Raw genomic sequence first — 12,307 nt, forward strand, 5'->3', positions numbered from 1 at the left:
TTCTAAGTCTACTATTATTTCCTTTTGTGTACTGTGAAAATGGATACAAAATATTCATTTAAAATTCTGCCATCATCTTGTTATCTATTAGAATGTCACCTGTCTGCCTTTAACCACTCTATTCCTCTCACAATATGTTAACAAATCTGTTTTATTAGCCTTGATGCTACTCGATTTTTCTTTTCCTTTTTGAAATTGTTTCTTTTCTGTCTTACCTTGTTGTTTTCTACATTTCCATTTTTCTCTCTGACCATTGTATTACAATTTTTCTGGCATCTCTAAACTATTTACATTGGTTTTACACAGTGACTAATTCCCACGTTGAACAAGCTGCTTATAGAAATTTGAATTTTTCGAACATTTTGAATTTTATGCCGCAGTCAAGCAAGATGATGAAACTGTTCTTTGGTGATAACTGCACCTCAGAGATGTAGTTGATTGTGAAGTATTCCCATTCTTAGCTTGTGCTTCGCAGCTCACCTCCACCTCACTGCCTCATACTGCTGTTGCTTGTGAGTGCACAGAAGTTATTGGCCCTTCTCTATATGGTGATTTAAAGGTTTGGGGATTACTCTTCCCCTGGTTATTCTCCAGTGATGACTGCTGATTAGTTTATCATTAGAAAAAAAAATTTAACACAATGACGACAGGTATTTCTCCACTCACAAACATTCACCCAGGTGTCACAGGTATCCACTGCTAAAGTTTTTTTCAGCTTCAACAAGTAGTATTCACCTATTGTGAGCACCTTGTTACTTGGCATGTCAACCACTGGGAGAAGGCAAACTGATGCGATAGTAAAGGAAATTTGTGGGTCATTTAGTATCTTATGGGGTTACTCAATGGGACTGGTTTCTTGAGATTTCGCTGATGATATGATGCGCGTGGATACAATGTTTGTCTTTAAAATATATCAAATGTGTGACCTAAGTCCCCAGACTCATCATACTTTGAAAATACCCGTAAATCCTTTTTTTAACTTCCATGAAAGGAACTGGTTCTTCCTTCCCCACATTTCAACCAAGAGAACCACCACCACGGAGAAATATATATATTTTTAGGAGATAATATAAGTTAGGTAGCAAGGCTGAGAGAACATAGGATGTAGGAATCCTACACCATAGGTTGCAGGAATCTCAGGGTGATTTTGCACAAGGAAAATCAGTGAATGGGCAGGAAAATAGTCCAGAGATAGTAAAGGCATGAATGATCATCCCAGTAAAGAAGGTCTGAACTCGGGTTGAAAATGCACTTTGTTGCCCCAGAAATGTAATTAGTTGTGAGGCAGGGGCATGAATGAGACTGGCATCAAAGTACAGGATTGAATGGGTATGCAAATACTATGGCCCATTTAATCACAGTAACCATAGAAAGTAATTGAACTGCCGGCAAAGGAATGGGATTTTTGTGTGGCCTAAAATGATGATTCATCCTAAGTTCGCAATAGAACAACCAATGTGATAGAGCTGATGGGAAAAGTCAAGGTAAATTTTGAGCAGTTATGAAGAAACTAAGTGGCAGTGATTATCTGGCAACAGTCCTTTGAGTAAACAAGCAGCTGTTGCTTGTTCACCAGCTCGGGAATAAAGAAATGTATACATCCATTTTGACTTGAGTTTGGGTGGACCATTCTAAGGAAGAATTACTCATTTTCTTAGATGTAGAACCCAATATTATATTGATAATCACATTTGAAATCTATCTGTTTGCCAAACAGAACAAAAACCTGATAAGAGGTTTAACTGAGGGTGCAGTTCAACAGAGTTGAGATTGTCTGGAGAGAAGATTCATCTGAGGCAATTTTCCAAATGTCAAAATCTCAATGTAGAGCTGGCTTTGTGACTGTCGATCACAGTATTGGATTAAATACTGTTTTACTTTGAAAGCAAACAAGATAGTATTAATGTCTAAGATTCCTTTACAGGGAATAATCTTGTTTTATTAAATTATACAATGTGTCTTAAGGTACATACATTTAACATTGCGTAAATACATAATAACAACTGTAGATTTTTGATTCTCCTTATTGGACAACTTAGCATTAGCAGATGTGACTGTTAAGCTGCCTTAAGGGAAAAGTTTTGTTATTGTCTCAGCTACAACCAGCTATTGCTTCCCTAGAAGGCTCTGTTTTGCACACAGTGGGCAGCCAACAGTGTTTGCTGTAGGGTACATTCTAGTGAGAGCTGACGGAGGGCAGCTTGGCAAAGGTTCAAAAACATACATTAAGCAGACTGAGCCCAGTATGGAACCTCATGTTCAGCAGAATTCTTGTGACCTGCTTCCCTGCATGCCGAGCTCATCAGCAAACACCTAATGAGCCTGCTCAAAGGAAACAGACCCTCTCCCAACCTGCTTCATTTACACACATTCTCTGGGGGTGGAGAGAGACTGCTTCAGAAGGACTGATGATGCTGCAAAGACCACAATAATGATAATTAACTTGCTGAATTTAGAAGATTATGCTGTTAATTAGTTGCAAAATAAAGATAAGTAATATAGCAGCAGATGGTAGGATAAAACCCAAGAGAAGGGGGGTTTATTACACTGATGAGTTTTTATGGCAGATATGAAATATGAATTTGACTTTTCATGAATTGTTTCTGAAGCTTAATATCTTTTTCTGTAAGCTGTCTGCTTAGAGAAGAACTATATACTGAGCAAATACTATTGACATAGGTTTGTATCATCAGAAAGGCTATTTTTCACAAGAAATTGTGGCATATTCATTTGCAAAGCTTTTTAAGGTAAATTAAAGCAAGAACTATTTTCTTGCCCTGCTTTATCATTAGTTATATGTTTTAACAAACAGATATATGCAATGTGTTTCACTTCCTAGTAATTTAGTGACTACTATTCCTTTTAATTAGTAGATTATTAATGAAAGATAGATATAAATAAAGCAGGATAGTGTGATTATGTTCATCAAAAAATTATATTTTCTTACATTATTTTTTGGCTACAAAATGCATAACATCAGTGACTGCACAACAGTGATTAAATTATTTTTCCCGTACATTTTCTAGACTTGAGCCAAATATAATTTGAAATAAGAATATTTATACAATTGCAAAATAATTTAAATATTCTGTAGTCCATTTTTGTGTTTAAATAGTATTAACAAAGCATTACTGCAATTTTACATTTTGGTTTGTCAATGATTATTAATAACCATGCCAAACATTAATGGAGTTTAATTTTAATTATTTAAATTATTAATTAATAACAAATTTAAAGCTGTTTCCACGCTGACTTCTACTTGTCTTGGATTAATTTTTACAAAATATTGCAGGTGAACAATTTTGTCCCCCAAAGGATTCGTGTTTTGCTTTCTAATCTACCTTGGTGAATATTTCAAGTTCAGTATTAAATACTAATGGCAACAAATCAACCTTTTTTAGCCATGCATATATTTATAGGTGTATTATAGTCATATATGCTCCTTATTTATATTTTAGCAATGTATGAAATTTTATTTTTTAAGCATTTTATTTGGTTGAGCCAGTAAAATACTAACATCAAAGTAACCAATATTTGACCTGTACAATATATGGAAATTGTATTGCATAATTAATTTGACTGGGAAATAAAAATTTGAACAAGTCATGGTATTTTTATAAATTTTGTTTTCCATTATTCAAATCTGTAATTGTAGAATGATTTTTTTATACACCATAGGGAGAGGGCACATGATATTGCTGCTGTCAAAAATGTACAATGGTATGACAGGAATGTATCAGTGAGTGTTAGCAGGTGTTCACAGAGATATCCGTGCATTCCTTTTACAGCTTTCAGTTCCTCTAGGAATTGTGCTTCACAAATGAACAAATATGAATAGGTTAGCCAATGAGGGTGGCAGAGGATGGTAAGAAGATTACAAATCTGACCATCAAACAGTATCGACGACAGTTTACATGAATGAGAATTTAAACAAAATTATTTAGATTTTTGCATTTAGAAATCGAAGGTTAATTGAGTAATTATATTTACCCTGCAATATAACAAAGCTACTGTAAAATGATTCACCACCAGTAGTGCAAAACGGGCTCTTTCATGAATCAGCTGCTCGTTGCATACTGCTCCTGCTATTTTCTATGAAATCAACAGAAGAAAATCCGGACAGTGTCAAATGTGTACTATATTCACTGTTGGCATTCTTTACGCCATTGCTATTGATCAGTTTTTGCCAATGTTGTTACTGCAGAGAAATTATTAATTGCTGAACGCATTGAAATATTAATTCATTAGCAATATTATTTTCTGGCCACATTGTCTCTTCCATTGCTAAGAAAAGTTGTTGCAGCTTTACTTAAGCTTACTTATACTGAAATTCTACACATAGCACAATATGGGGACTAAATATGTAGTGACATAAAGAAGAGAAATAATTCTTGTTTAATGATTTTTTTTCATAAATTGGCTAGAATTATAGATTAATGAAATGAACAACCCAGAATCATTTTTATTTTTAATTTCAATTTGTGATGCATGTCAGGGTAAATTTCACATAAGGAGAAATTCTTTCCAATTATATATTATACCCGATGTTAAATGAAAAACTATATGCTGATTCAGTTTTGATTCCCTTTTATTCTAGTGAAAAAATTCTTGATTAGCTGTTCATATTATCAGAGTGGAGAAATCCTGTGTTGCATATAAATCTGTTTTGATCCATGAAATTAAAGAATACTGTGAAATTGGCAAAATCTATTCACATGAACAGTTGACAGCTAATACAGCTATAGTGCAGCGAAGCTTACCGAACACTGTCATCAGATGTAATGATTGCTGCTTCAGCTGGAGTGGATGTTGGATTTCAGTGTGGGGGAAACAAAACCATATTGTATATATGAAAATAAGTAATTGACTGTTCAGTCAGGTTAAAGCATGAAGTGACTGCTTTGAAAGCTGCTTAACAATTTTGCACAACAATTTGCTGATGAAACTTATATTTTTAAATTTAACTAGTGGCTTTCTCTGCAGTAAAGTCAAAGACTTTACAAATTAATGTGTTGCGGTAGAAAGAACAATCTAAATTGGCACAGTTCCATTCGGAATCTGATAAAACATTTTCATCTGCATGATAGCTGTATTACCTGTCAACAATTCATCTGAATAGATCTTTACCAATTTCATTGTTCAAATCAGTTTTATGTGTTGTGCAGAATTTTACCAATAAATTCAAACATGTACATGACCTCATTCATGAAACTAAAAGAGGTGCTATGTGGATGGACATTACATAATATTACAGATTATGATTGTTCTTGACTGCCGGTTTTGATTGTTGATAGAAAGACCAAGTCGTTGGTGATGTCTTTGCTCATATTGTAGCGTTAGCAGTGAATGTTTTAATTCTCAATTTTATCAGGCAATTAAAATATTATGCACATTTCTTTATAACACCAAAGAGGCCATTTTATGCTTTCACTTGAAACAATAATTTTCTTTCTCTATCCATAGATGCAGCTTGAATTGCTCAATATTTCCAGTGTTGTTTTTAATTTCAGATTTCCAGCAATTGGAGATTTTTACTTTTCAATTATAGATTTCTTCTTTTCTAATAATATGAATAGATAATAAATAATTAGTCTTTAGAATTAAAAGAAGTCAGCTTTTAGTATTCCATTAAATAATTTAAATTTATCATTTTTCATTCCTTTTAATTTATTGGGGGGAAAATCATAACTGAGCTGCAGGAAGTTGGTTGATTAGAGTACAATGTAGGAAAATGTGTGGTTATTTGCTTTGGAAAGAAGAATGAAGGATCAAATTCCAGTGAGACTACAAAGTGTTGCCATGCAAAGGGATCTGAGGGTTTGTGCAAAAAACACTCAAGATTAACATTCAGGTGCATTAAGCAATTAGGAAGGTAACTGAAATGTGGATTAGTATTCCAAGGAGTATACAGTATATACAGTATATTAGTATTCCAAGGAGTATACAAAGAGTTTACTGAACATACAGTAAAAGTCAGAAAATTCTGATGCAACTTTACAGGGCATTAGTGAGATCAAACTTGGAGTAATGCACAGTTTTAGATTCCATATTTAAGTAAGGATGTATGTGCAGTGCAGAGAGGTTCACTACGTTGATTCCTGTGATGAAAAGATTAACACAAGTAGAAAAATTGGGCCCAACCTCCTAGGAATCTAGAAGAACAAGACATATTTGAAACAATATGTTCTGAGGGAAATTGAAAGAATGTACACTGAGAGAAAGTATTTTTTGTTGTGCTATCTAAAACTAGGAGGATATATTGAAGGCAGAGATTAATATTTAAGCCACATGAAGTCAAGGGGTGTGGGGAGAGAGTGTGAAACAAGGATTTAAATCAAGATTGGATTAGCCATGATTTTATTGAATAGTGCACTCATCTTGAGAGGCCCACATGCACTCTTCTTCTGTAGATTGTTGCTAATCCATTTAAATCTCAATTCCTTCTTCCCACTCGCACTGTTAATTTTCTGCTCCTGTTAACTATATTCTTAAATCCAATTCAGTTGATAAAGCAGACTTTATTCCTGATACTTGATTTACAACTCATACCACATTGTGTCATCCATTCTAGTTTCTTAATAATTCCCCAAATCAATTAATTTTGAGATATTCACTTGGAACATTTTCTATAGCAAGTTTTAAAGAATTTTTTGCTAAGCGTTGCTAATGTTTACTCAGTTGTTTGACTACTAGATATCCTGATAGTAGAATTTATATATTTTTTGCTTAGAGTATTTACTAATATCTTTGCTCCCTTGCTGGAAACATGCAGTTTGTGCCTGAAAAGCTTTCACTTCCAATATAATACCAAACATTCTTTTTGACAAATTTTACAGCCATTTGTAATGGGATGGGAGCATTTTATTTTAAAAGTTGAAATGTTTATCTTAAACATTTACACTAAGTTAATGCTTAACAATAAAATTGTATCTGTGAATATAATTTTTTATATTTACTAATATCCTGTTAAATTAAATATTTAGACAATTCATGACAATTCTTTATTTACTTGGTGCGCGTGATTTTCAACGTATGAACTAAATCCTTAAGAACATTTTGCATTCAAATTTAAATGTTCAACTTCCACAAACAATGTATTTTAAATGTTTGAAGTTAAATTATTTAACACAACTTAATATTTTAACCGTAAATTGCTGCCTTTGTTTGTGTAGACTAATTTAAACATCCTTTGAAATTGATTGGAGAAAAATATTGAGAGAAATTTTCAAGATAATTTTACATTTATTTTGATGGCATAGTTTTTAATCTAAGAAGAGAGTCTTTTAAAAATATCTTGCATGCAAATTTAACTATTCAGCATAAAATCTCCTTCAGGATTTGTAATTTTAAAAACATTCCATCAATAATCCTATTAACAAGCAATAAACAACTGTACCTATTTTTAAATCAAATTTACTGCAATGTTATAAATTGAAAGCAATTTTGCAAAAGTTTTCATTTTATATATTTATTCTTCTATTTTAAAGTCTGGAAATTAATTTTCAGGTTAAAGAATTGTATTCCACTTAAAATGTATGCTCATCGTTTCAACTCACGCACATTGAAATTATAATTTACTCATTGAGCAAGATTGTATTATTTTATAAAAGATTACGTGTAAAAGGTGAATATCCAAATTGTGATATTTAGACAATTCATGACAATTACTAATTGTTGTGGAACTTTACCAAAATGCTAATTAAATATTGTTTTAAAAGTCAGGAAAATGGCAGACAAATGCTTTATGTACATTACAATGAACATAAAGTTAATTACATGCTGGGTTTTTGTTAAATAATGGAAGTATTTGAAGACGATAGATTTGGTCATTCATGTTCACCAATCACTCTTGGTTAGGTTGAGTTAATTCCCAAAAAGATTGAAGTAATGTATTCCTGGTTTGGAGGGAAAAATAACACAACTACTTTCCTCTGCTAAAATTGTACCTCTTGTGAATCTAGCAGACAGTGACATTGTCAGTGATGTTTAGTTTAGTTTAGAGATACAGCGCGGAACTGGGTCTGCGCCGACCAGCGATCCCTGCATATTAACATTATCCTACACCCACTAGGCACAATTTTTACATTTGCCAAGCCAATTAACCTACATACCTGTACGTCTTTGAAGTGTGGAAGGAAACCGAAGGTCTCGAAGAACACCCACGCAAGTAACAGGGAGAACGTACAAACTCCGTACAGACAGCACCCGTAGTCGGGATCGAACCCGGGTCTCTGGCGCTGCATTCGCTGTAAGGCAGCAATTCTACCGCTGCGCCACCATGCCGCCCATTGAATGATGAAGATATATCTTTTAGAATTCTTCTTTCTGATGAATACAGCATGATATGCAGCCATTTGGGGAAGTAGATGGTCAATATGGCAAGTTTAAAAAATAAACTACATCTCCTTTGTGTTCAATTGTCGAATACTGTAAAACAAAAATCTTATTGACATCCAAAAGGTTACTTATGTAAAATCTTACTGACCTGTTTGCAAAAAAAATAATTTCACGGTACACGTGATAAGAAAGAACCATTGAATTAAAACATGAGTTTCACAATAAAGATGTTAGCAGACAAAGATATCCATTAGCTCTATGGATATTCTCAAAAACCTTTTGGAAACAGTTTGACTTTCTTAAGAAAACTTAAATATGCATAATGATGGAAACTAACCTGATCCGGTTGGGTAATTTTATTCTATTTTCTACCCCATTATACATCCAATTTACTGCCTTATGGACTTCAAATTTGAGAAAGAGTCAATTTGTTCAGGTGCTTATAGAGTCAGCATCTTGTTTTTTTTAAAGATTTGGGTAAAATAAAATTGCCAAAACCATTTAGAAAATTATTTCTTAACTTTTAAAAGCTGTAATTATTCTGAAAAAGTCACTTTGGTCCTTTATGAGATTTATACTGTTAGGGAAATCAAAGGATGCAGCATAAATTCATTTTAAGATTCTTTTATTTGTTTTTAAATCTTTAAATGGTCTCGCCCCGCCTTACCTCTCTGAGCTGCTTCATCCCTACGCTCCTGCCCGGTGCCTCAGGTCAGCTGATCAGCTGCTCCTGGAGGTACCGAGGTCTAAGCGGAAGCTCAGAGGGGATAGAGCCTTCTCTGTTGCTGCTCCGACATTATGGAACACTCTGCCGTTGCACATCAGACAGGCCCCCTCACTGTCCATCTTCAAAACCAGTCTTAAAACCCTTTTCTATTCCTTGGCTTTTGACCCTGCATTAGACCTTGCTCCTGTTTTAGTGTTTTTAATGTTTTTTATTGTTTTTACTCTTTTTTAATGTTTTTATTGTCTTGTAATAATTTTTTGTTCATGATTAGTCATGTACAGCACTTTGTTGCAACAGTGGTTGTTTTTAAAGTGCTCTATAAATAAAGTTATTATTATTATAAATAGCTAATTTAACACCTTTATCTTCCACACAAGATTCCTTGATTCGGGAGTATTTGCCTAAGACTGGATGTTGTACATAACATACTTCTATTTAATAAATATGAAAAGGGATACCAGGGATTACAGACCAACTAGACCAATGTCTTGGACTATTGCCCAATACCAACTGTTATCTATAATTATGGATAGTTTAGAGATACTGTGCGGAAACGAGCCCTTCGGCTCACCGAGTCCACGCCGTCCCGTGATCCCCGCACACTAACGCTATCCTAAACGCATCAAAGCCAATTAACCTACAAACCTGTACGTCTTTGGAGTGTGGGAGGAAACCGGAGATCCCGGAGAAAACCCACGCAGGTCACGGGAAGAACGTACAAACTTTACAGAAAAGCACCCGTATTCAGGATCGAATCCGGGTCTCTGGCACTGTAAGGCAGCAACTCTACCGCTGCACCACCATGCCGCCGATAGATTGACTGAACTTCTGAAAACGTCTGAATTTCTAAGTAGTACTTGTGCCTGACAAACTTGATTTAATCTTTTGAAGAGGTGACTAAGTCGTGGATTGAGTTATATATGTGGATTACTGAATGCATTTGGTTAAGACTCATACGAATCTGCTTGACAAAAAAATGGGAGATCGGGAATTTGGATATTCAATAGATGCTAATGTAGGCTGGGTTTGAGTTTTGAATTCTCAAGTTTGTGTTGGAACTTCAACAATATGTTGTATTTGAAAGTAATATAAATGATGACATGTCAGTCTTGTATCCAAATATGCAAATGACATACAGGAAAACGATATTGTCAACTGCAAGAAAAGGCATTTAATTGCAATTATATTTTAATCGTTTATGTAAACAGGCAAATATGTGGCAAACAAATGTTACTGCATTCAGTAATTAAGTCACCACATTTGAAACTAAAATAGAACCATGCAGTTTCAACATCTTGAAAATGTAGAGATTTAAGGTTGCACATGCACTGATCAGTAAAATCTCATGGTAGCTGCAAGGGAGGAAGGCTGTGTCTAGAGGACAAGAATAAAACAATTCAAAGTTATGGTACACCAGAGTCCTTGCATGATGGTCATTTCTGCACCAGGTTTTGAAGTGCTTCAGTTGACATTTAACATAGAAACATAGAAAATAGGTGCAGGAGTAGGCCATTCGGCCCTTCGAGCCAGCACCGCCATCCAAAATCAGTATCTCGTTACTGCTTTTTCTCCATATCCCTCAATTCCAGTAGCCCCAAGAGCTAAATCTAACTCTTGAAAATATCCAGTGAATTGGCCTCCACTGCTTTCCATGGCAGAGAATTCGACAGATTCACAACTCTCTGGGTGAAAAACCTTTTCCTCATCTCAGTTCTAAATGGCCTAACCCTTATTCTTAAACTGTGACCCCTAGTTCTGGACTCCCCCAACATCGGGAACATTTTTGCTGCATCAAGCCTGTCCAGTTGCTTAATGCTCTCCAACAGTTATGTTAGGAATTAGCATTTGTACATTCAGTATGTCAGAATTCAATATTCTGGAAGCTTGTTTATATGTAGATGTGTCCATAAGTCATTGTAACATCAGTAGTTAACTTACAAACTAGGCTGTATGCCATGTAGTTTAAAAGTCTATGGGATAATTGATCAAAGTGTTAATGTTTTTAATGAGAATAAAGAGGGGTGAGGGAGATTATTTCCACATTGAGAAACATAGGACTGGGTATGTGGTCTAAAAATATAGAGGCCTTTCAGGATGAGAAATTGGAAACGTGTACAATGCATGATAGAAGAATGAAACTCTTCAGCTAATGATGTAATTGTTTCATATTTTTAATTTTCAAATTTGGTAACGTTAATCACCTACGTTTGTTAAGATATGGAGATAAAATCACATTAGGTCATATATCAGCCATGATTTCATTGAATGATAGAACAAACTGAAGGTGCCAAATTGACTACGTGTTCCCATTTTTCCCAAACCATTTCTGATGAAATTTGTCACGATGGAAGTCATCTTCATCCAAATGGAGTAGGCGTGTCTGGCTGCATCTGCTTTATGACTACTGTCAATGCTAGTTTGGGATGAGAGAGAAGAGATGAGCAATCCAACCCTCACTACCCAGTTACACAGTACCTAAATTAATTTTAATAGAACACCAATAATTGACCAGCTTGACTGATGATTTGGTACTTTGTCCAATGCATGTACATTTTTCAATTTCTGTTTTAAGTAAATCATAAAACAGCACGTTTCAGTTTGCAGACACTCCATACTATTACAAAAAAAATTGTAACGCTATACGAGGAACTTAAAACAGTTTGTACTTTCAGTTTATATTTAAGGAGTCTGCCCAGTGTATCTACAGATACAGAGTTCTGTATTTGGATATCCTCGAGTCTTAACTGATATATTTTGGTATACCAGTGAAACTGCTGGTTTGGTTTGTTTTTTTGCAGCGACTGAAGGCAGCTTTAACACAACAGCTTCCTCAGGTTACTAATGGTAACAATGCCATGGGCCAAACAAGTGGAACCGTGAGGATCCAGACAAAGGAAAGTCATGTACAGTCACTTCAGCAGGCTGCAACGTCGACTACTCAACCAGTGGTATGTAGGACTATGAGAAAGAACCAACTGGATGCATTTTTTGTCAATCGAAAAATATTGCTCTAAACATGCTGTCTTCATATTTGATGTGAATATGGTTATCATGATAGTTTTTTACATATTACTTGCAGCAGCACAACAGATATGCAAACATAGCACTCTATAAACACCATAATAGATAACAAAAATGTTGAGAGTGTGTGTGTGTGTGCTGTCTATACAGTTCCTCTGAAAAGTATCCCCGATTTCTTCCCATTGAATTTCAGATATAACTTTCAATTCTGCCAGGATCATT

At 34.7% G+C, this 12,307-nt stretch overlaps 1 protein-coding gene across 5 annotated transcripts in view; it reads left to right on the plus strand.

Annotated features, from left to right (window-relative positions):
- The window catches only part of atf2 (activating transcription factor 2), a 143,506-nt gene that overhangs the window by 109,896 nt on the left and 21,303 nt on the right, over positions 1-12,307 (plus strand). For all 5 annotated transcript variants that reach the window (XM_033023909.1, XM_033023908.1, XM_033023910.1 and 2 more), the window contains one exon: positions 11,863-12,012. In XM_033023909.1, the coding sequence (XP_032879800.1) occupies positions 11,863-12,012 (150 nt within the window). The remainder of the gene's footprint in view (positions 1-11,862; positions 12,013-12,307) is intronic.

Source organism: Amblyraja radiata, chromosome 7 (assembly GCF_010909765.2).
Source record: "Amblyraja radiata isolate CabotCenter1 chromosome 7, sAmbRad1.1.pri, whole genome shotgun sequence".
Lineage (NCBI taxonomy): Eukaryota > Metazoa > Chordata > Chondrichthyes > Rajiformes > Rajidae > Amblyraja > Amblyraja radiata.